The sequence below is a fragment of the Euwallacea fornicatus genome, chromosome 34 (genome assembly GCF_040115645.1).
Source record: "Euwallacea fornicatus isolate EFF26 chromosome 34, ASM4011564v1, whole genome shotgun sequence".
NCBI classification, from domain to species: Eukaryota; Metazoa; Arthropoda; class Insecta; order Coleoptera; family Curculionidae; genus Euwallacea; species Euwallacea fornicatus.
Window position 1 is genome coordinate 2,042,727 of NC_089574.1, and position 24,924 is coordinate 2,067,650.

The 24,924-nt window shown below is 38.3% G+C and overlaps 3 protein-coding genes across 8 annotated transcripts in view; 1 reads left to right on the forward strand and 2 right to left on the reverse strand.

Annotated features, from left to right (window-relative positions):
* The window catches only part of Nos (Nitric oxide synthase), an 86,742-nt gene extending 85,112 nt beyond the window's left edge, over positions 1–1,630 (forward strand). For all 5 annotated transcript variants that reach the window (XM_066299795.1, XM_066299794.1, XM_066299798.1 and 2 more), the window contains one exon: positions 703–1,630. In XM_066299795.1, the coding sequence (XP_066155892.1) occupies positions 703–810 (108 nt within the window). In that variant the 3' untranslated portion in view covers positions 811–1,630. The remainder of the gene's footprint in view (positions 1–702) is intronic.
* Positions 1,631–2,089: 459 nt separating this feature from the next.
* Agxt (Alanine-glyoxylate aminotransferase) lies at positions 2,090–4,767 on the reverse strand. Its single transcript, XM_066299803.1, has 7 exons — positions 4,546–4,767; positions 4,296–4,488; positions 4,066–4,234; positions 3,860–4,015; positions 3,362–3,463; positions 3,047–3,295; positions 2,090–2,990 (listed from the first exon to the last, which is right to left on the reverse strand). Exons 1-7 carry the CDS (start codon positions 4,693–4,695, stop codon positions 2,831–2,833), a joined length of 1,179 nt encoding a protein of 392 aa, XP_066155900.1. The 5' UTR covers positions 4,696–4,767; the 3' UTR covers positions 2,090–2,830.
* Positions 4,768–5,714: 947 nt separating this feature from the next.
* On the reverse strand, positions 5,715–20,944 carry LOC136348697 (uncharacterized). 2 transcript variants are annotated; one of them, XM_066299771.1, is made up of 7 exons: positions 18,758–20,944; positions 16,215–16,436; positions 12,360–12,471; positions 9,138–9,297; positions 7,164–7,417; positions 6,643–6,835; positions 5,715–6,467 (listed from the first exon to the last, which is right to left on the reverse strand). In XM_066299771.1, the coding sequence occupies exons 1-7, from the start codon at positions 20,547–20,549 to the stop codon at positions 6,420–6,422; spliced, it is 2,781 nt and encodes a 926-aa protein (XP_066155868.1). In that variant the 5' UTR covers positions 20,550–20,944; the 3' UTR covers positions 5,715–6,419. The 2 variants fall into 2 exon arrangements, with proteins under 2 accessions (XP_066155868.1, XP_066155869.1); XM_066299772.1 differs by lacking the exon at positions 16,215–16,436.
* Positions 20,945–24,924: the final 3,980 nt, after the last annotated feature.

The window sequence follows — 24,924 nt, forward strand, 5'->3', positions numbered from 1 at the left end:
GTCTCGGAAAATGTATTGTACAATTTATAAAAAAATCCCTCATATGAAAATTGAAAAAATTTTAAAATTCTATAACTTTGGGGTATTCAAAAATATACGAGGTGAGTCAGAAAGTAGCAGTGAATGAAGGTTATGTTTTTTCTTATGGAACGACAAACTTTTTATCTCATTTTCTGATGCAACTTCGCATTCTAAACGCATTTCCTGTAGCATGTCCTGTGGCTATGACGATTTAAGTACATTGAATTTTTTCCCCTGTGGTTGCATCAAGTCGTTGGTACATGAAATTTGTGTAGCCATCCAAACGCGGCTGTTCGAAGGAGTGATGAGAGCCACTCTTTTGGTACAGCAAGTTCTACATATCGCACAAGGGGTGGACGATTCAATGATTCAAAGAACAAATTTATGACACCAGATTGGGGGTCGTCAATTTGAAACTTTATTATATATTTTTTTGCATAATCTTTATTAAAAATGAACAAAACATCGACATTTTTTGATAGCACCGAGCTAACATTACGTTTGTGAGCAAAAATTACTCTGAAACCGTAACTGCTAATTTTTGACTAGGGGTTTCCATGCAAAAATCGTCCATCCCAATGCCATTTATAAGGTGTTTAAGTTTGGCGCAATCGTTTTGGAGTACTCTGTATGTTACAAATAAATACGCTTTTATTTACTCACAATCTTTCCTCTCTTAAGGATCAAAACAGGTACCATGAAGATATCTTCGGCATTACTCTAAGAACGGCCGAAATCCATAATAAATCCCGGGAATCTGCAAGGATAAGGATGGCGTCGGAGCCTTAACAATACGAGAACAAACTTATTGCTAGAGTAAGATCGTTTTAACACTATTTTCGATTTTTCTTCGAAATAATAGTTCTGGATGTGCGAAGAAATGAGTACTGTGTTTTTGTCCAAATTTCTCTCAGATTCAGTATATAACTTGCGATAATTCTATATCTCATTAGCATGTAGTGTATATTACTGAAAATCTACCCAGAGATGGTGACATTAAAAAAAATTATGACTTTATCTCTGTTTGAAAAAATATTGATTACATTCCTATAAATCAAGAAATATATTATTACAGATATTATATTAACATTAGATATATAAAACAGACTTGGATTAAATTTTAAAAAATCGTATTTAAGAGCTAATATTAATGAGGGCAAAGTCAGGATTTTCTCGAAGAAATTATTATATCTCGACCTAAAGCTATGTTCAATTCCTCTCGTAATATCAAAAGCACCAATTTCAATACATGTTATTGGATCATCACCTCTGCTACAAACTGAATTTACGCAACCTTTGTTCCCTAAATTGTTTCTCATAAAAATCATATTTTGGGATTAGTAGCGGGAACGCGTGAGTTACTATATCATGAGGTCGAACTCTCACTTACACCAAACATCACCTCAAAGTTATCAAGACACCTACTTGCTGGCAATCTGTGTAAACATGTGTAAGACTTAACTGGCAGCTGCTTGGATTGCACAGCTTTATGTAATACTTTCTTCACAAATCACGTTTTTCTCATTAGATATAAGGCAAAAATAATGTATTCGGAGTTTTATGATATATTATACATAAGAAGTTTTGCTAATGTTATACTTAGTTCCCATTAGCTTTTTTTACTTAAAAATATGATTCTATGTTAATTTATACAGGTAGCATTAGTTCAAGTTGAAACATAGGGGTTGTACAGGTGGAAGAAAGACCGTGGAAGGTTCAGTATGCCTGTCGCAAAGTCCAACGCAGCTACTAGAACTTATATCAGTAACAATTCTAAAACGGTCAAGGATTTGGCAAAACACTGGACTGACTCGTTCGGCCTACATCTCCACTTCAGTATATAGATTAGGTGAATTTTGCTGCTTTCGCGGCGATGGAAATTTGTAAAAATATCAGACCAAAACAGCCATGTAAATAAATGAAAAAAACAACGATTAATCCAACAATAGAACATATTAACGGAAATTCTGAAATAGATTTGGTGAAATATTGGCTCCGCCCACTTCGGAGGCTAGTTTTTCAGGTCACTTCGTTGGCCTTTGTCGAAGACATTAAAGAGTGAGCAGTCCTCCCACTTACACGATCCCTATATTTCCAATTTGACTGGTGACATCTGTAAAATATATTATAGTAACATTTATATTTTGAATTCATGTAATTTTGCATCATAGGACCTGATTTTTTTACTGTTATTTGTTAAATTTGTTTATTGTTCTAATGCTAACTGAATACTTAATAATTAATTGTAATTGTTTACCAGCATAATTTATTACTTGTTAGGCTAAAGATTTTATGGATATGTTGTGTGATATTATTGGTTTACTACAAAATACAGTTTTCTATTCAATTATATGGATCCTTTGAAGGCCAAAACTGATTTATTTATATCCTCATATTTTCCTTCATGTGTGAAAAAATTCCCGATTTGAAGAAAACAGACTCTTTCGTCGGACTGTTAAAGCTTTTACGTAGAGTCACAATACAGTTTTAAATATTTTTCGCATATTTAAGCCGCAGTTCAATGGAATTACTTTCCCACCCGTCGTCACCAACTACGGTGGTCATCATCAACTGTCATGAGGTACGCGACGAAGTGACTTTCCGGGTTTCTTGCCTGGCTGAGTGTTAACGTTCTGTGGAGAATTGCAGAAAATAACTTTGTTCGTTATTTCAGCACCTTTGATGATACAAATGATTTTGCATTTGTGGAATAAGCGTTAGCAAGCAATTTCATTAGACTACTGCTTCTATCTATCTAGATCTATTCTATTCAGAACAGCTCAATAATCAATAATGTGAGTTTATTGAATCAAAGTTTAGAAATTTTCTTATTGCAATGCTCCAACGCCTCCTTCAGCACGCTTAAAATGAAGATAATATTTTTTGGTTTGGCGTTGTACCCCATTATGCCAATTCTCCAAACTTTCCCCGCTGTTGAGTCCAAACCGCCACTGACTTCCAAATGATAGCTGAAACAATCACCACGTCCTAAATATACGTGTTGCCACGAATTGTCAGTTCTTACTTCTTCATGGCGAAGTCAACAACATCGGTCCAAATTACATTCGGGGGAACTTTAATTGTCGTTACTGAAGGCAATCTTTTCTGTTCGTCTTCGACAAAAAGCTCCAACCCCATCTCCGCCAAACCCTTATAAAGTTGTTGGGCACATTGCTCGTGTCTTTGGATCACATTTTCTAACCCTTCTTCAGTTATGACTGCAAGACCTTCCCGTAAAGCATACAGGAGATTCGCACAAGTCGTATGATGGTAGCTGATAGAGAAAATTTTAATGAATTCAGAACTAACAAGAAATGAACGTTTTTTGGTGTATACTCACATCCTAGGTAAGTCTTCTTCGAAACATTTCCATTGTTGTCCTAGAAGCTTTATATCGAAGAAATACACTAGAACCTTCGATTTTCGTTCGCGTATAACTTTCCTAGTAACGAAACAATTTTTTTATGTATTTTTGGGAACGAGCACACCAAATTTCAACAAATTGTAGGATAACGTTCTGTTCGACAGAATTCTCCTCAATATCTCGTTTAGTAGTAGGTTTAGTAAGTATAGCAATATCCCTTAATTTTAAAAAATGAAAGCATTAAATAACCCACAAAATATGGTTAAAAAAGCAGAGAGCTTTGTAAATTTATGATGTAACATTTTACGTTAAACGATATGTAAAATTCCTATTTTTAATGCTTTCTTCGGCGAGCCACTTGTCTCTATATACAGTGATAGGCAGAAAGTACGCACGCACATATATATATATATATATATATATATATATATATATATATATATATATATATAGATCTTCTACTGGTTTACTTACTGTGCTCTTTCGCTGAATGATAAAAGAGCCAATCCAGGGGGCGTGCCTATGACTTTTTGACTAGCTGTGTATACAGCGTCTATTTTCCATGCATCCATTTTTAGTGGCACTGCTCCTAATGATGCAACAGTGTCCACTACCAACAGGCAGTTATACCTAAATTCAGTCAGACTCAGGTGTCACTTATTAATCGAGTGGATGAGTACCTCTTCGTGATTTCTCCAATACCTTCCAGGGGTTGGTAAACTCCAGTGGAGCTTTCACCTTGCACCGCGAAAAAAATTTTGGGTTTAAACTTACTAACCGCGTTTTCTATCTCTATTAGCGAGAAATTCTCTCTCAAATCCCTATTTTGCATCTTCTGTACTGTTGCACCTGCAGTTACGGTTAAAACAGCCTAAACTTGGAAAAGCTAAAAGTCTAAAGGCAAATTTACCGTATCTTTGTGCCATATCCACAGCTCGTTTTCCCCATATCCCATTGACAAGCACCAGCACCTTATCTCCGGGTTCCACAAGGTTACATAAAACGGTCTCCATGCCAGCATGACCAGACGCACTCACGCATAAAGTCAGCTTGTTTTTAGTTTGGAACATATACTGTAATCCTTTTTTTATTTCATCCATAATCTACTCAAAGATTGTTACATTACACTATATTTCAGTAATTCAAATAATTTTACTTACCCGAAATACATCTGGATCCATGTGGCCCAAAACAGGCTGAGACAGGGCGTGTAGTATCCTGGGAGATAAATTTGAAGGACCAGGCCCCATTAGTAATTTATGGGGTATTGCCAACAGTCTTTTCAGTTCGGGTGGCGAAACAATCTCCATTTTTTTCCACTACTATTCACTTCCTATTTTGTTCAGAGATATTTACATACTAAACCATTCTTATACTTCATGTTGTATCTTATAAAATATTTTGGTGTTATTTGTCGAGCTAACATTTCTTTAGATAATGAGCAGTGTTATCATCGTATCTTGAATTATTGCTGCAATTAGAACATTCATAATATCTACGGGGGAAAAAGAACTGTAACGATCTAAAATGGCTTCAAAAATCAAATTTAATCGGGCGATAACTAAAAAAAAAATATAATGTAACAAAAGTCAAGAGATTCCAATAAAAGCAAAGCGACCGACAGTAACTCAACAAAAACTTTGAAAACCGTCAATTTTTGCTCTTACAGAAGCAATCGGGCTATTTTGATTTGTTGGACCAAAAATTTTCATGATACATATTCCAAGATATTTTGTGAATCCCAAAAATCGAAGTTCTCCCATTCGAGTTTTGTCCGTGACAAATCGAACCGCATCGTGCACCCACTTTAGAACTCAATTTCGTTGAAATAGGAGCACTCAGTACCCACATTTTTTTTTACGTAAAATTTTGCCGTACCCCTTTGATTTTGCGATTACAAGAGAAAAAAAATCATTGGTAGGCCAAATACTAATTGTTTTACATTGAAATAGTGTTCTGTGGCGCCGCCTAGGGGTGAGTTGCCAAACCAAACACTATGCAATAGAAAGAATCTCTCCCCGTCTAGTAGTTAGTGCTACGTATGGTATTTAGATGGAATCACCAGGCAGAACAAAATGAATGACATAACAAGCGACCGCATGCTGATGCACTTTTTTTAGTCGAATTTACCTCTCATCATAAGTCTAGCAGTTACCATAGATGTATGGTTTATCGGATTCGTTGTTTTGCTCTTTTAGTTGCATGTCAATCTAACTGAAATTATACTTAAAAAGTACTCGATCCAAATCCTTGATAATATTTTAAAAATCCTTTAGTGGTTAGAACATAATGTAGGTATTAATTTGTTACACAAATTTAAGTTGTAGAATCGTTTTATTTTTTTCTTAACTTACCCGATAACTACACTAGTAAGATTTTATAATTAAACTGATCATTTCAACAAACTTAATCGTTAGTAACAGTTTTTTTATTAAAATTCTGGCGATCGCTAACTTACTAGGTCGAATTGGCCTCTACGTGCATCCTTGGAATTTTCATCTTATTTTTTCCTAACTTGCATATTTCACAGTCAGTGGTGTTTTTGTTAAAAATAATTTAATAATTAAATGTCTTAAACTGACTTACGATTATTCAGCATCGACTCTCCCAATCTTCTATTTCTACAATCTCACAGCAAATACAATTAAACCTGACGTAACAAACATTTATTATTATGTACAAAAATAAATAATAAAACTAAAGCTATCACTTTAATCTTTTCAAGATAAAGCCTTAGGTTGCCAACATTAGTGCTTTGTTATTCAAAGAAAATAATTAAAACATTTTACAATGTCAAGACTTAAAAAGTGTATTAAGTTTTGCATTTGATGGGTTGCTCTAATTCGTTTACCGAACGAAACATGTTGAGTTGAAGTGGTTTATTCTCGTAATTTTTTCACTCATAATTAAAAAATATTACCACACAAAGGCAAACAAAGCAAATGATTGGAAACCATTAAATCTAAATTTGGTAATCTGGCATTGATTCCTTTTATTTCAATTTGCAGAGCATAGACACCAGTCACTGTCTCTATTATCTAGATGCCACTGCCCTAGTGATCCAGTCCACGGTATTTGCCACCTAAAATCGAACAAATTATTGATATATTATACTTAATTGCAAATAATGGTACTACACACGTTAAATATTTCAAAATTATCTGTAAGGTGATACCTTTTTGGGCCTTAAATCGATCGCAATCTTTTCACTAAGATTGCATTAATTGATTGTTATGAGTGAAGTATTTCTACCTTACCCGATGATAAATTCCAGGTTGCCCAGGTTGAGCACAGGAATATCCCGCCGACACTATCCCTATCAGGTACCACCTTCCTGTTTTCTGGAGCATGAGCGGACCCCCGGAATCACCTTGGCAACTGTCCCGACCTCCGTTTTTATAGCCCGCGCACAGCATCTCATCATAGATAGTAACTTGAATACCCTTAGATCTAGAAAAAGTATTGTCACCAGAAAATTTTAAACCATAATAGAGGAGGTAGTAGATAAGCCTAAGAACGTCAAAGACGTGCAAACTTCTCAATATTATCGTTGTCTGTGAACAACTGCAAATCATCCAAGGTTGGAAAGGAAGAAGATAACCAATTACATGTTCTTAGTTCGTAATTTTTATGAAAATTACTCTCTTGATAAAGTCACTTTTGACTTTGAGTTTCGTGCATTAGGGGGATAAAATGGAACGTCAGCCCCAAGTCTAAACCCAGGTTATGTGTTTAGATATTAATTCAGAGGGCGAACCTTTCATTCATTGTTACATACCTATGCCATCTCTCACATTGTCGGTTATCTATCACAGGAACTTTTACAGTTTGCAATGTTTGAGGTCTCAGCCTAGATCCAGGACTCAGAGCACCCCAACCTGCGGCATGCCCAACATCTCCAAGAAAGTTTTCTCCTTTGGCTGGTAAGCAAATGGGGGTCACGTGTGGCAGGTTGTGGGCTGCCCTATCTAGTCTCAGAACGGCCACGTCGAATCGATCAGCTTGAGGCGTGAATTTGAAGAATGGATGAACCTATTGAGAATGCACCGATTTCAGCACAGATTTTTAAAATTTTTTTGCACTTCAATTTACCAAATATCCAAGAAGAGGAACGATTTGAAAATTGCACCGCGAGGTACCCTAACATTATACGACTAGATCGTTTTAAAATTTAATGGTAATTCGAGTTATTTTTATTTCCATTTTAAAAAGCTCATTATTTTACTCCCGCAAATCTTCACAATTTTTTAACAAATTGTGCAATCAGTCGAGATACTGTGAGCAAAATGGAATAAAGAATCCGTAGAGGTTATAACTACCTCAAATTGGGCACGTTCTTGCCGGTAAAACGTTCGCTCAAATGGCCATAAATGATGCACATTAATTTGAGTGAGCTGTTTGTAACGAATTTATACTCGTTAGAAACATATCTCGTATCAAATTGTATAATTTTGCTTTTTCTGTCCCCGTGATGGGTTTCAGGAAGCACTTTACCTAATATAAAATATGTTTTGGGTCTCTTACCGAATTGACTTGCCTGATTTCATAAATAAAACGAGGCTAAAGATAGTTAAATTCGGAAAAGTGAAATTTCACACACCATTATCTCAAAAACCACTGAGGGGACACATATGGAGCAACCTCTTTAGAAAATACTTACAATCACCTACAAAATCCAAAAACGTAATAATATTCTGCGTGATTCATTTGAATCGGCTATTCCATATACAGGGTGTCCCAAAATGAGGTTGCATAATTTTAGCAGTATATTCTATAACCTAAAATTAAAAAAAAATTCATATGAACATAGACCCGCAAACTTCTCCTTTTCGAGAGAGAGGGGGACACGGGGTTAAACAACTTGGGATGCAGCTACTCCCTCCGTCTCGGACCCGAAGAGCTGGTGGATTTATGTTTATATGAATTTTTTGTCTTATTTTTAGCTGTATTTTGCTAGAATAATGCAGTTTAATTTCCGGACACCGTGTATAACTCTGTAACTGTTAAGTTTACTTTGACGAGTCTCCAAATGTGAACATAGATAAAATCGGTTTTAAAGTGAAAGGTCAAGTTGAGGAAAGTTATGTTGAACTACTATGTGAGGCTCATGCAGTTGTCCCTATAAATTTATTTGGGCGGAACTATTGTAGTGACATTTAAATTAGTGTGTAACCGCGTACAACTTCAAGCACTATTACTTATTTATAGACCACAGCAGCGCCGGCTGCTGCTGCGAATGCCACGATCAAGATCAAACACCATTCATGGTACGTTGACCATCAAACTTTTACCTTCGCAATAAACAACATCAGTCCCTGACCTTTCCATTTCTCGCAGCAAGAAACTAAAATAAAAAACTAGTCCATGTTAATTTTCGTAAATTGGCAATCAAAATTGAAAGTGATGTTCGAGGTGGCGTCACATTGGGCAGGAATCACGACTACTTTCTTTCTCCTCATGTAACATTGCTTAAGGTTGCCCACCACTTTCTCCCGTATAATATGATTACCGAAGAAATCTGTATGGTAAAGGAAATCCACGAGGTGAAGTAACACCCGGTGTAATAGTCGGCAACGTGATTGATTGTGCAAGAGATATTGATTTCGTTTTTCCTACGGGGGTTTAATTTTTATAGTGAGAGAATGTTGTGATCGAGTCGTAGTTGAGCGATAAACCATTTGAAACGTCGTGAAATACTTACTTTTCATAACTCAGTTTAAAGTCGTGCAAAATGTGTTCCAAACTTACAAACCTGTATACTGGAAACTCCGAAAGTGTAGGCGGGAAGTGGCTCCACTGCAGAATTGATGACGTAGTCCCCTAACGTTACATGGACTTGTCGCGGTGCTGCCCTGGCCACGCAATGTCCTGCGGTGACCACATGTCTCCGACTGATCAGTGAACCACCACACCTGAAACGGGATTCATTTCGTAATTAGTTGTGGAACGAAAACAGGAATTTCCTAACAAATTGCGACAGGCTGCAGTTCTACCGATTTCAACTTGAACATATTCAAATTGCCATACGGTCAAGACGCCATGTATAATGTGTCCAGATTCGGTCCCTCTTCTTCAGAGCACCTCTCTCAATATATTTTTTCTTACACCAACCATAAGTGTGATAGGCAGGTAAATAAATCCATTACCATTAATCCAGTCTCCACCTTCCATCAAGTTCAACCAATTAACGCTTCTAATATGGAACAACGCGTATCGAAGACGGTAGTCAGTTGTGTAAAGGATTATAAAATCCTAACGGTAACTGAAGTCAACAACATTTCGCAAACCGTTAATCTTTAAAACAAGTTGATGATCATTATTACATTACACAATGAGTGTATGAGCCTTATAACAGGCCTCAGGCCAGCTGGCCATCACTTTCACCCGGAGGTCATCGATCGAATCTTGTTAGTATGTGTTGATTTTCTGAGGAGCGTTTGTTGATGGTAAATAACAAGAAACTCCAAAACGCTTTTTTTGAATACATTTTCGGCCGTAATAGTAATTGGAAATGATCGATTCGTGCGCTACTTTTTTGATCATCCGGTATAACATAAGAATGGACATTATGTAACGAGTGAAATTTCGCGAGACGAGGTCGTTAAGGGTGTAATAGTAAATCGGAAAATATTATGAATTTGAAAGACGACATTAATTGAAAAACGCATGTTAACAAACATTCAGGGTGCCCCCTCCTCCGGGGTACAGGGTCGATCCGCCAATCCCCGGTTCTGCTTTCGAACTAACCCCCGTTCGGGAGAGGGACCTTGGCCGATCGGGCACGTAAACAGCGAGCAAGATAGTTTAGGACCGAACTGGACATCCCTGCCGGCCAAGGGTGTCCAACTATCCATGTCCCACATACAACAGCTCATTTCGCCGCATCCGATCGACACGTCGGTATGGCAAAATATTCCGCATTTTTTCTCATGTTTCCTTCGTCATTCCGCGATAATCGCGTAATGGTCATTTTGCCACATTTGTCTGTTTTCAATTTATATTGTCATTTTAATCAGTTAGGAGTAGTAACCTTACTGTTGTCTCGCCTGAATGAATTGCTAACTTTCGAACATCAATGTCAATCATGAACTTATTGCGTGCCGGTGCGATGTAAATTGAATATTACAATATGGAGGCCAACTTAATATTCTTCCTTGTAAGCGGGCAGTCAGTAATGTTGCATTAGGTAAGCGATCAGAGAAGCTAGAATAACTCGAAATAGCGTATTATGATACCGGCTTAAGAAGGTCCGTCAGTGACTGTGAGACGGTGCAAAAAGCGCGTCATTTCGCCACTGCTCGACAATTGCGGAAATATTGTCACGCTGTGAAACTTGAAAAAATTAACGTCAATATTTATTTTTTATTATTTTTCTCAATTATCTGCTTTATCTTGTGGCCATTTACGTTCAATTTCACGGCCTGTCTATGCGTAATAATCAATTGCAATCAATGAAATGACCGCAAAGCAGGTTGGCATGCAAATTTCCATTTTGTAATTTTATTACTTAGTTCATATTAATTGTACCCGTTTGTGCGTAAACGATAGGAGCTTCAAAATTTAAATCAGTTCCTAATTAGCCAGTAGTTAGCGAAACATACAGGGTGTCCCAGGTTTCGTGACCAGGGCTTCAGGAAGCCTTAGCAGAACCTATCGATCAGAAATTCACGAAACCGGTGGATTTCGGATCGAGACACTTACGCACACAATAATCGCATTTCGATCTTGGCCATCGGGGTCGGAGCTCTTTTATGGATAGTTTAGGGACACCTCGTGTAGAATTGAATGGAAGAGATGATTTTGTGCATATTTTTAATGAAGCCAATTACTCGAATTATAAAACCGAGACAATATTCGTTATAAATCCATGCAATTTCGGCAGGACGAGAACTTGCTACGTTATGAAATGGATGCACGGCTGATGGAACGAAATAAGCACATCAAGAATTCAAATCAGCCTTGTAATACTTAAGTATACTCGTATTATCACTATTTATGAGTTGCTTTGGATTCATAATTTTTGGCGATCTACGTGTAAATTGAACAACATCACGAAATAACTAACTAGGTTTCCGTCAAAACGCATTTGTTAATCGTTCTCATAACTAGGTGCAACGGACGTCTACGTTCACCGTACGTGGGGGGCTATACGTGACCTACGCCGCAAATTTTCGACTACGTTGAGAGCAAAAATAAAATTCAAAAAAAATGAAAAATGGGCATGTAAACGAGGTTCATTGAGATTTCGACTCTTCACTCTTGAGGAATCAATCGAGATGCGACCAGCAGTGGCAAATGAGTTGAAATTTTCATTAAATTCAGTAGATCACGACGTATCGTTGGTTCATAAAGACACGTTTCGCAATTTTCTTCTCATAAATGGTTCTCATGTGTGCAAAAGCCAACCAACTAATACTTAATACATATTATGAAAACAAAATTTGTTCTAGAGGTCAAATACTCATACAATAGACACAACCTCTGCACGGCCATGAGGTATAACATAGACCCAGTTATTAAAGGAACAAAGGAACTAATTAATGGATGAAAATACACTACCTAGTTGTTCTTTGGCAACTACAAAATGTTGATGCCATTGCTTTGAACGCAATTTTAACCCGACGAATTGTTCAATATCCGCTACCGTTACATCCATTTTCAACGACTCAACAAATAGTCAATTATTGTTATTTTGTGTATTCAATTAGTGCACAAATTGGGTTCTGTTAATCCGCAGACAATTTTATTGCAGACATACGTGGTGCATTGTTAAAAATTGCCTCAGAATCGGGTTTCTCTTATGCATTGTTTGCTCCTATCTTGTGCATGAAATTAGTTCAGGTTAAGCCTTATGTGTCACCGATTTAAATTCTCGATGTATACTGTATACAGGATGGTCCTGAATGGTCTGCAGCATTTCGAAAGCCCCTGCACATCGATAATTTTTATACTTATAATTTAGTAAAAAGTTCACCTTGAAGATCCTATTCTGATGTATGCCTGCCAAGGGAAGGTACCAAATCCTGCCTCGTCTCCTCCAACGATACGCCTTTGTGCTTGCTGTTTCGTCGACGAGATTCCGCACCCTGAAACAAAGAATATCGAACTGCAAATAACGTAATACACAGTTTTTCAGCGGGTTCTGTTTTTGTAAGTTGAACGAAGGAATAATAAACAGAGTTGAGATCAATAATCGCCCTCTCCAATTTTGGAACAAATGTAAAGTTTTCGTCTCGTGCATCCGTCATCCGACCATGCGAGATGAACTTTGCCCAGTCACATTGTATAATTGAGCGGACGACGGATTCACGCGCTAAGTCTGTAGTGTAGTGTTTTTTAATTAATCTTTCACAACTGAAGAATTAGTCAGACGCACGGTTTTCCCAAAAAAGTTGGTTTCGTGCCAAGGAACCCTACGAGAATAGTTCCAGAAGAACCCGACCTAATATTGAAAGAAAAAAAATGGAAATATTACATTATTTCTCAACGCAGTCTGCTTCGAAATTGACACACTTCTCCCAGCGATCTTCGATGGCTTCGATGGTCTGTTTATAGCAAGAAGCTTCGAATGTTTCGGAATATTTATCAACCTCAGACTCCACCTCTTCGTTATTGGCAAATCCCTTTTTAAGGTTGGAAGTAGACAATAATCTGAAGGGGCTAAATCTGGCGAATAGAGTGGATGAGGAAAAAGTTCGAAATCAAGCTGATTGATTGTGACCATCGTGATGACGTAAGTGTGGACTGAAGAGTTGTTTTGATGAAACAAGACTTTCTTTTTCACTAAATGCGGTCGCTTTTTCCAAATTTCTTCGCTCAAACGCTGCAATAAATATGTAGAACATTCTCCGTTTGTTGTTTTTCTTTTAGGGAGATAATCGACGAAAATTATCTGCCGCGCATCCCAAAAAACTGTCCTCGTCATCTTTCCTGTATATGGAACGGTTTTCGCGTTCTTTAGAAACTTCCTTCCTTCTTTTTTTCCCTTGGAGCGTGCTGTTGTGACTGCTCTTTCGTCTGAGGAGTGAAATAACGGACCCCTGTTTCATCCATGGTTATGAATTTGTTGCCGCGAAAATTAGCCAAACACTCCCTCGAAACATCCTCACGGTACAATTTTTTTTTCAATTGTGAGTGATCGCGACATCCATCTTGAGCACAGCTTTCTCATATCCTCTCAAGTGCGAATCACGTCGGTCTTCCGAAGAAGTCGGAGCTGGAGTGTCATTGACTCGACCATTGCGGAGTTGGTCTTGGCAGCTCGTGTGACCGCGTTTAAACTCTGCCACCCAATGTTTTACAGATTTTAACAAAGGACCAGAATCCTCAAGAAGACAAATCTAACTCCGCTTTGACGTTGGATGGATTAAGACCTTTCAAATGAAAGTGTCGATCAGCGTATCGATGACCAATTTGTTCCATCTTCACAATATCTCTAAAGACGTTCACTGAAAACGGCTCCGAAACAAACGCAAATCAACGTAGAACCCTGAAACTTTAGGCTTAAGTTTTTTGAGGTTAGGTCTTTGTAATATTGGCAAACCAAAATACGCCATCTATATGTCAGGTTGGGTACTTCTGTGACGATCTTTATACCTCGAAGGCAGCGAATGAAATCAACGCTGAAGAAATGAATATACCCACATGGGCAGGAGGACGGATCGCACTGAGGTCGATGGCGGCGAGAAATTAAGGGCATAAATGTTTCTATACCAGGTGTGCATCAGAAATGACAACGTCCCACTTGCAAAGGATGATAAATACTGGTCTTGCTGACAATTTCTAATTACAAAGAGTGGAAGGAAAGCTATTAAAATTGTAGTGTGCCGAATGACAAAACATGAAATTTATAACATCATCGTCAGCATTCTCTCATTTACACTTTCTGATTACAAATTATCCAATTCGTGAAGTTATTGTACACGGTGCAAAAAATTTGAAAGTCAAGGTTGTTAAAAGTTGTCGGAAGGTTGTTGCACTGAGCAATTCCATGAGTTCTCTGTTCTGCACGCACCATTGACAAATCTGCACTGGTACTTTCATATAATCAGATAATTGGTACTATGTTGACCTTTAAGGAAGAGAACTTGACCGAGAGAATATGAAATTGACGCCTATTGAACACGGATCTGTACACATCAACTCAAACTCATCACGAGTATTTTTCTTCTTCTTTCTTTGTTATTTCGCTCTCGGACATGCCACTAAAAACCTTTTTGTCAACCTTTACTGCTTATTTGCAAACGTAAACTCACCGCAAGTTCAATAAATCGAAAGCGGTATTTTAAGTAATTTAAGTGGGCATTAGACACTTAAAGCACATTAGGTACGCAAACGTACCTGCCTACCATAAGCACAGGAGGAGAATCCTTGTTACGTTCGACTTTGAACGGTTGTGTAATAGTTCATTACATTATGAGAATAGTAACCGTCACGTTGAGAGCGAGAAGAAAGTTTGCGATCGAGCCGCAGGCGAAGTGAGGATAAAAGCAGAAAAAGTTTTAAACCTTTATTACATGCGTTTATCTATAATTGTTGATTATCGTTTACAAGTCAACTATTTTTGATAATTTTTTTATAAGCTCCGCTTTCAGCTGATTTCAGGTTTAGCGCTATAACTTGAGTCACATGTCAAGAGAGCACAACACTGCAATCACCAATGGTCGATTTTGAAGGAATGCGTGGACAACCTAATTCCAACGTCCCTCGCTAACGGGATGACCGAAGACAAGAGAAGATGGAACTGGTGTGACAGTGCCATTTGTGCGATAATTAAGGAAAAGAGGTCCACGAAGTGTGCCTCAGTGCAATAATCTCGGCCCTAAAAGAAAAAAAAGAAAGAAAGATGGGATTGGAATGTGGCGCACAATAGAGGCGCGAAGAAGAAATGGGCGACCAGCACCAAAGTCTCGGTCGGATCCTCAAGCCCTTCGATATCCCCCAGAAACAATTCTGGGTCGCGCAAGGCTGTAAGAAACCTGAGGGTCTCAATGGGTGAGTGCCCCGGCGGATGCCGCACTATCCGGTCGCTAGAACGTCATACCGGATGTCTTTTAGACTATTTCGCTTGAGACGAAAAGAATCCAAATTAGTTAGTACGGTAGACAGCCAAGTCCTAATTCAAGTCCTTCCTAACCTTCCACCAACTGAAATAAATCCTCTCCCATGATTAGTAAGTCGGAAGCGATGCAATTAACGAGCATAAGGTAGGTGAAGCCTTAGGGCCACCGCAAAGTACAGACTTTTGATTGGCCAACAGTTTAGTCCACCGCTTAATTCGATTAAAGACAAGCGCGTTCTTCTGACTGTTTAGTCTGTAGTTTGCACCGTGGGTCTTTAAGCTTTTCACAGAGCATGTTCGATTAATTCTAAACGAGCAGGTCAATTATTCTATTTAATAGAATAGCACTTCTCCTTTAGGTGTCATAATAAGTATTTACAACGTTTATTAAAATACAGTTTATATACAAGACAATTTGTGTGAATAATTCCCAATGGAAGCAGAATTTAACTCAATTTTGCAGGTTAACGTTAGTACTTTTGGAAGTTCAATTGTTGCAGTATTTACACGATATTTTGAGTGTAAGTGTCAATTGCAGCCATCATATCTTTAAAGCATTTACATTTTCCAAATCGTCAGGAACGATTTTACCAACCTACGTAAGTTGTTTAGAAAAACAACTATTATGACAATTTTTGGTTGTCCACCGCGCCCCAACGCACCGTCAAAGCAAAGAATCTTAGATAGTCAAAAAGATTACACATTTCGGGAGACTAAGTAACACGAAAGGGAGATCATGCCATTCCAATAAATAAAAAATTGACTTACGAACATCATCAACCATTGTGACGTCCCGACTCCTCGGCCCTTCTGGCGGAGCCTCGATGGTTCCTATTGCAGGGCCTTGAGTTATGAGTCCGGCCTTCGCAACACCTCGATAACAGCAGGCCTTTAGAAGGCCCTCGCACTGATTATCTATAAAGCCTCCTGATATCCAACAAGTTAGAAAGAACTCACAGGTTGCCCCTTGGACGCAGATAGTGTTTCCGGCTATTTGAAGGATAACAGAAAGGTATTAAATCTACCGTGAAGCTCACTGATTTTTTTTTGTTTGTCTGCGTCACACTCTACGTGGCGCTCCAATGGACGGAATAACTGCGGGGATGTACCTGAGGCAATCTGACAATTTGGCATTATGCAGAAATCGAGCACGTAGCAGATTTTTTCCGATTTATCGCCGACCGAGTTCCGCGCCCTTAAGGTTTCATTAAATAGTTATTGCAATTCGCTTGAAAACTCAACATTCTTCTGTTCAGATTACCATAGAAAGATTGTTTGCCATTGTCCCTGTTCTGATTCTCATCGCTCATAACACGCACTCGTATTAGAATTATGTAGATTATGATCATACCCGGTGCATGTAATTTTTATACATATGGATGTTACACTGCCTTGCTGAGCGGAGGCGAGGTAGTTATGTGCTGAGCAGCCTCTTTGAAATCCAGGGCTCACGTGAGTTTTTTGGCGGAGATGGCGGCCGCTCAAGGACACGGAACACAGCCGTACATCGGTTTTTCACAAGTGCTTATTTAAACTCTGAGAGGACATTGAAACATCATTGAATCTTGCTGTAGGTATATGCGAGTGGGCCTTATTTGTGATACTCTTGCGACGGGAAAGTTGTACAACATTCCATGCTTTAATCAAAATACGTTCAACAACATAATGCATAACTTTCTGTAGTGCGTGGGCGGTGCTAAAAATACATAGGTAACCACAGTTCTTGGCAGTGGTACTGTTCTGGGTTCTTCATATTACTAAATTTACGAGCGCTTATTCTTATTCAGAGTGAAAGTAAAGACTGTTTATGATGTCGCTGTGCGCGGAGGCTGTTTGAGTTTCCTTCTGGTAATACTTTCAATCTTTAATTGCGCGATCTTGAAATTGCTTCTATTTATGATGATGACGCGATACTCTTCTCGGTAATAACATTCTCTATAATGGTTTTTAGAAATTATGTGGCTATGATTTCGTTCTCGTCAAATTCATTTGGATGAAATTTTTCTGTTTTGTTTCTGGTTCCTCTGACGAACACCGAAAGAACGTCATAAAATATAATAAACGTTCCAAGAGCCCGATAGTACTCCTCGAAAAAATACCAAATGGACGGTTAGTACCTTGTAAGACGGTACCCCTCAGAGCCTCGTGACACATACGAAGTACGTCCCACGTATTCGATAATAACTTCATGCAAACCAACACCAAGTTACCCATTTGGGCCTTTCCCCTTTCAGCCCTTTCCCCCCTTAAACTGTGAAATTTACATTAGAGCTCCTAAATTGCGTATGTTCTTGCAACAGCAAGGCATTAAGCCGCTGCTTAATGACTACCTAATTGATATTAAGGATCAAAGGGTTCTGATCCTCAGCATCCTGTTAACACGTATTGTAAATGCCAAAATCTTTATCATCGCTAACCACGGTTTTACAGAGGAAGGCGAGAGCACGTTTTTCTTTTGTGATATGCCGCAATAGGCAAAAATGCGAAAGTTGCAAGGTAAATCATACCGAAGGACGAAAGGCTCAGAGAACAAGTATATTCCGGGACAAATATTGGCATTTGCTGCTTTGACCACCAGTTTTTCGGAGAATGACAACATGTGCCAATTGCATTTAATCTCCTATATATGGTCACAAAATTTCACTGAAAATCCCAACATTAAGTAATGAACAGGTTTGTCCATGTGCATGACATACCTACGTACATATCTAAGTGATGTTTAAGCCCGGATGTAACAGATTTGGTACCTATGTAATCGCCAATGGGTATTCCCAAATACTGCAAAACCAAATTATGAAATAGCAAATACGGCTCGCAGAATTTACTGGGCGGCTTTATGGCGCATACAGGCTGTCCCATAAATGATGCATTAAAAATTGAACCACAGAGTTGTCATGCGAGATATGTAGATTTGTTTTCTGAGGTTTCTTAAGATGTTGGAGCGATTTGAAGGGACCTTCAAAAATCAAAAACACTGATATTCACATTACCAACGCACTTCGAACCTCAGGTAGGCGTTTTTCGTCATTTCTACTTAGAACAATAAACTTTTATTTCCTAAGAAAGCTGCTTGTAGCCCAATTAACGAGATACCCATCTGGCAACAAAATAGAGAAACACTTAATAAATCTCTTCTTATGAATTCATGCGAATTTCCGACAATCACAGTCTTATTGTCTGAATGCAAATTCCACCAGACCTTGAGAAAGACACATTGTCTAGCAGATTCAATAATAATTCACATATCACCAAAGAGCTACCTACCTGGATTCGTGTATTAATTTGTTCATTTAAGCAATAGAACTGCTTACCCCTATCACGATTATCCACTCCTTCCAAATCTTGCAAGTTATTATCACCAGCTAACCAATCTGGTTCTTCTGCGGGGGCACTTCCTGAATTAACGGGATCGCGAAATTGCACAAGATCACTTGGGAAAATTACTCTCGGCCGTCTGGAAGATCCAGCCCAAACTGTCTGGAACCGAGCTGAAGGGTCAAAGTACGACTCTCTCGGTTGCTCACCTCTGACTGCTTGATAACCCACAGAAGACGCAGCCTCGAAAGGTCCTAAAAGCCCCCTAAGTCTTCTGGGGTATCTGTAAGTGGATAATTCATTGAACCTAGCTCTGTTTTTGCTAGAAAAGCTACTTGAATCGTAGCCTTCTTCAGAGGCGCCACTTGGCTCATAATCAGGTCTAAATCTCTCGACTGGAAAGGTTACTAGAGTTCTAGAAGAATCCTGAGGAAGAAATGGATAAAAGCCATCGTCATAGGCATATGATTTTCTGACGAGGTATTTCGGTGCAGGATTCGCTACTGATGTTGTTAGATCTTTGGCAACCTTTGATTCCTCGAACTTAAAATCTGGAGGTAGAATTTCACCTATGTGTTCGTTATCTTCAGACTCCACTGAAGAGTCGTCCCTCCTTGTTAATGATGCGTCATTATTATCATCACTTTTGTAATGTCCTCCAAATGGAGACTTTGATCGTATTCCATGTAAACTGCGCATGCGATCTTCAATAATTTGGTGTGCTCCATTGGATTCAAGTGGAAGAACATCAATTCCAATTGAAGGTTCTGGACCCTCATAGGTATGTTTACTACTGTCTTCACTTGAGTGGTTGTTTCGTGTGTCTTTGACTTGAATGTCTGTATTAGAACTCATATAGTTTTCAATCTTTTTAATTAAGTCTCTTTCCTCAGCTTTTGCCAATAATTGTCTAATGGTACCATAATTCTGGCCTTCAGATGGTGGAGGGTTTAACTCTTCAGTACTGCTTGGAGCGGCGCTATCACCACGATTTTTTTTCAAGGCCACCAGAGGATGATCTAAGTTTTCTTTCGCAGTATTCTCTTTTACTTGAGCATTAACTCCGTTAATCGAAGGAAGTTTCAATCTGCCTGCATTATGGAGAGAATCCTCAAACTTAAAATGCGCAACTTCAACGCCCTTCTCTTTTCTAAACCCGTCCACTTCATACTCCTCACTTGAGGCAATTGCCTCATCCTCGTAGGAGCTATCAACATCCTGAATTGAATACTCGGACTGTGGCCATGACAATCCATAGCCATTTGCTATGCCATTATTGGTATTATCTCCCTGAATATCTTGGTTGTGTTGATATTTTTCTCCACTATGGAGTAGCAAGTTTATTTCGTCTTTGGACAAAATCTTAAAATTCTCTACATAATCTTCCTTGGAAATTCTCCCCGATTGATCTGCTTCTTTATAAGGTGGTTCTTTGTGAATTATATTCTGGTACTGAATCAAAAGCGGCCTCACAAAGTTATGTTCCAAGATTTTCTCATCTGGAGTCTTGTCCGGCTTTTGCAAAAATCCATCCAGACCTGAATAAATTCTTTTCGTCGATTCATTTTTCTGGACATTCTCTCTTCGTATGTTCTGCAAAGTTGTATAGAGACTCTGCAAATGCTTGATGCTTTCTGCATTGTTAAGAGTGACGGTTTCTACTCTAGGTGTAGATGTTGGTGAGAACTCCAGGAAGCTGCTCGTGGTTTTTTCATAAGGAGGATCTGCGGCTTGGATTAAAAATATTCCCAAAACTAGTGCTAGTAAGGACGACTGAATTTTGATCATTATGGAGAATTCCCATTTATTTTCGAACTCCTCCTAGATATTTCCTAGAACGTCAGACCTTAGCGTCGACAACGAAAATCTAAAGTTTATGAAATATGCTTCACTCGAGAGTCTCAACCACTCGTCTGGATCATCTCTTTTCCTGCTCAGTTCTAGTTTTCGGCAATATACCTTGTGGACACTATCCAGAAACCAAAACTTGCGAACGCGTTACAACCGCACGAAACTGCCAAATCTGACGGAATTTCTTGTCAATGCTTCTTCTTCTTCTTCTTTAGAGAAACAAAAAAATAAAGAAGAACAATAACAATCAACTAACGAGCAGCGGCGCGTTAAAGTTACCGACTTAAAGCCGACTGGACGGACTAGACCGTACGAAACGAAGAGAGTGACTTTCTCGTTCAGCAAGGTACCACCGCGAGGGTACGACCATGCAGACCACTTTCACTCTTGCTGCTTCTTTTGCATGACTGAATAAGCAATTGAATGTCAAAGGATAGGAAACGATAAGAAGTGATATTGTTGGTGTTTAAACTGCATGTCAAATAGGCTGAGGACACTTAAGTATAGTGGTTTATGCAAGAGTTGTTGATTTACTATGCGGTGAAATGGGCATATATAATAAATGGTGTAACAAAAGGATCACTTTTATTTATTTGATTTTTTTTCTACACTCTGCCACCACCTATGAAATGGGCTAGAGCCAACGGTGCGCGGTATATGTCGAGTTTTTTTTATCAGTTTGCGAAATGTGTTTTTTACTATTTAATTTACTTACGGCTGTGTCTTTAAAAGAGAAATTAAAATGTTTTCCATAGATAATAAGTAATGATTACCTAAACGAGTTAGCAGCATGCTAATGAGTTTTATAACCTCAGAGCCTAGAAATTGGCTTCTGATATTTATGCAAATAAATATTACGGATTTTATTTGCAATATTGCTACTTTAGCAGTAGAAATTTACTTTCGGGAAAAAATGTGATTAATCGTGATTTTTAAGATATTCGGCATCGAGAGCTGATACTCGGTCGAAGGATTCCTTCGAGCTCTTCCTTAAGGTGCTTCGTTGTGTTTTAGCATTAGCCAGCGCATGCGTCCCATTGCAAATGTCGAAGCGTAGGGGGGGCAAAAATTCAAAAAAAAACTTTTAAAGTGGTTGCAAAATGCGCCGATTTACACTTTCCCGCCAGATCTATCTGTGCGTAAAAGAAACTAAATCATTTAGAAAATTGGTCTGTTTAATTCAAACAAAATGAAAATGCTTAAACGCCGTTAAGGTGTAATTTTTATTCGAATCCGCTCCCAAAAGACGTCTAATTGTTTCCTCTAGAACAATGGCAAACTTGAGAACTACACGTCTTCATTGTTCCGTAGATAAATTTCTTTGTTAAGTACCTTAAATGTTCAGCAATATTGTTGGAAGCTTTTTACCAGAATGGTGGAAGTTCTCCACAACAAATATTGAGGCTTCTCGAAAGAATGGCGTATTTTCTAATCGATCTTATGAAGGCCAACCTATGTCACAACACATCTCGTCTCTTGCCGATTTCTGGATAAAGACTTTATGTGCACTCTGCAGGGGGTCCATTTAAAAAGCCCTTCGGACTTCTATGACTTTATATGCGATTTCATAAAAAAATCTAATAAAAAGTTTAATAAAAGTATATTTTAATATTACTGACTGTCCTGCATGTTGTCCCAAAAAAGCGGGACGTCACAGAGTGTAATTTTTTAAATGGGACCACCAGCATATTGTACACGTGATAAAATCCCCTCTTGATTCTACATTGATTTCAAGATTTTTTTTACCGTGCGATGCAGTGACTCGAAGCCAGGACGTTTTAGAAGAAATTTTAGCGACTTGCAGTACCTGATAAAAGCAATAATATGACATTTAGCTTATGTTAGTTTTTGATTACTACTGGATGGATTCTCACTTAAGATCGCTCTAGTAGGCACGAATACTCATTTAGCTAAAAATACACACAGGGTGTTCACGATAACAACTTTAATTTTCACCTTTTCAACTTCAGTTCTTTCGAGTTTTTTAATAGGATGGTATGTGTCTTCTGACATAGGACGAAACGATATTCGATTTTCTTCATTTTGGTGTAAAATAATTTCTATTTATCTTAAATATTAATGGAATCGTTGATCATTTTGGGAAAACTTTTGGGAGAAGTCGTGGCTCACACAAGATTTCAGCACGTAAAGTGGTCCCATTTGAAAAAATCACACTTTATGTCCCGCTATTTCAGTACACCCTGTAGGATTGCCACTAATTTCAACATTTAGTTTCATCAGCCTCATATACTCTCCCATAATTGATATTTTTCCGAAATCGCAAATAAATTCATCGCACTCCGTGGGACTGTTAAATGGACACCCTGTATTATATGTCTGAATCAAGTGCTCATCACGCATAACTATAGTCGCAGATGCGGCGGCTTTCTGAAGCCACTTAGAAAATCGAAAACGCTTGGTCAAGTACTACTTCGACTTCTGATTTCTAAGCTAAGGATGTAGGCCACCACCCTCAATATGTTCTTTCAAGTAGACGCAAAAGAAGGTTCTCGTCATCGTCGTGCCAACCTGTATAGTTTTCATTGGAAATAATTCGTTGTCTACGCGATGTATTTACTAAGTTCATTCTACCATTAAAGCCATCTTTTATGTAAGTTAAACTACGCCTCTTGCATGATCTACGCATTCGCTTTCTACTAATTAAAAAAATGCTTGTGAGAAAACGGCGGGTGAAAAACATATATATTTCTGTGTAACGGAACGTTAACGCTAATTCTTAGTATTATCATTTTATAAACTTTTAAGCGTTACTAAGTGACGTAATAACTCTAATAATCATTCTAATGGCGAGTACCATGTATTTTGGTTCGGTAAAAAAAAGTAAAATTGTAAAGTTACTTTCTTCCTAATAACGTAGGAAGAATGATTGTGAAGCGCTTTCCTCCATCTTCAGGAAGAAATGGTTCGAAACAAATGTTTTTTTATTTCGTACTTTTGAACTTCCTGTTTCATCAAGTTGCCCCAAAAAAGAGGCAAAGTAAAAGAGGAGAAACACTGAAATGTCACTAGGTGGTACTTATAAATTTAATAAATGAGCGAACAGATTGCCAGCCACAAAGACGCTAAGCGAATCATAATGAGCGTGCAAAAAGCGCTATTTAAATCCAATCAAAAGGTCAGAAATAAGTGTTAATGCAAAGTGTTATCGCCGGCGATGAGGCGCCTACATCCGAATTTTAAGAAAGTTTTACTTTCGTTCAATCAGGTTAATTTTGCTTTATTGCACGTGTGTCATCTGTTGCACATCCATCTTCTGTAAGCGGACACTCATTTCGTAACTTCTTTACGACTATTGAATATTGATTCAGAGTTGTCGCGTGGTGCTTCGTCGATCTTCACTTCTGTTGTAATTGTCGCTTTCTTCTTGTTTAGGTATGCTAATGTGGGATCCAGAGAGACAAACGGCATCAATTTGGTTGCACTGCGAGGGAGCTGCAATGAAATGAAAAAAAAAAAAAAAAAAAAAAAAAGAGGAAGACATAAGATGAAGATCGTTTGGTACCTGCAAGTCTTCGCATAGTATCTGCTCTGTGGGACACAACAAAGCTTTTATTATTTCCTTCGCCTTTTACGATAAGAATCATAATTAATATAAGACGCTGAACGCCTCATTTTCACTTTCTAACAGAATCGAGTCTTTCAAGCCCGCTCCAAGTGAATGTTCATTGTTCTCAAAATCTTGTTTTTCGATTTCGGATGAAATAAAATTTCCCCTCGTAATAACAGCAGCCAATTTCGCAATCACTTCCACAACAACGGTACCAATCAAAAGTGACAGTGAAACTCAAAACCGAACCAGTAATAAGAAATAACAGAGACTGGCAATTGGGATAACATCAAGGTAGACTCGTGACCTTGGCAATAACGTATTATATTATCATCAACGGAATAAATGACATGAAGTCGCCATGATGATTAAATTCTTCTAGGCCACACTTTCACGAATACTTTCTTCTCTCTTCCTTGTAATATCATATACATATTAAATGCTGGTTCAATATACAAGTTCGAATGGTCTGCACCAATATTAAAACGGCACTTTCAGTTGGCGGTGGAGGATTTTTCACAGGTTGACACAGGGGGCCCTTTTATCTTTTTTTGTATTTGAATTTTTTTTTATCGGCCTCGGCGAACCCAGTCCGGATCTGCCACTCGCACATTTTAATCGCGCACTACAGACCACATTCTGAGTGGCTTCTGGATTCCGAGACGGTTGATGTGCCACCACCAACATTCCCTTTCGGGTTCCTTCTGGTCTTTCTGCATACGACTTTTGTTGGTAAGAGTAATC

What these genes read in the sequence shown, in the direction of transcription:
- Agxt (XM_066299803.1), bottom strand. Translation starts at nt 4,695, where the DNA reads ATGGAGATTGTTTCGCCACCCGAACTGAAAAGACTGTTGGCAATACCC. An exon ending in TCATTCAGCGAAAGAGCACA is followed by an intron (nt 3,464 to 3,859) that starts GTAAGTAAACCA and finishes TTTCGTTACTAG; the next exon opens with GAAAGTTATACGCGAACGAA. An exon ending in GAAGAAGACTTACCTAGGAT is followed by an intron (nt 3,296 to 3,361) that starts GTGAGTATACAC and finishes TTTCTCTATCAG; the next exon opens with CTACCATCATACGACTTGTG.
- LOC136348697 (XM_066299771.1), bottom strand. Translation starts at nt 20,549, where the DNA reads ATGATCAAAATTCAGTCGTCCTTACTAGCACTAGTTTTGGGAATATTT. An exon ending in ATCAGAATAGGATCTTCAAG is followed by an intron (nt 9,298 to 12,359) that starts GTGAACTTTTTA and finishes ATCCCGTTTCAG; the next exon opens with GTGTGGTGGTTCACTGATCA. An exon ending in CAATGTGAGAGATGGCATAG is followed by an intron (nt 6,836 to 7,163) that starts GTATGTAACAAT and finishes TACTTTTTCTAG; the next exon opens with ATCTAAGGGTATTCAAGTTA.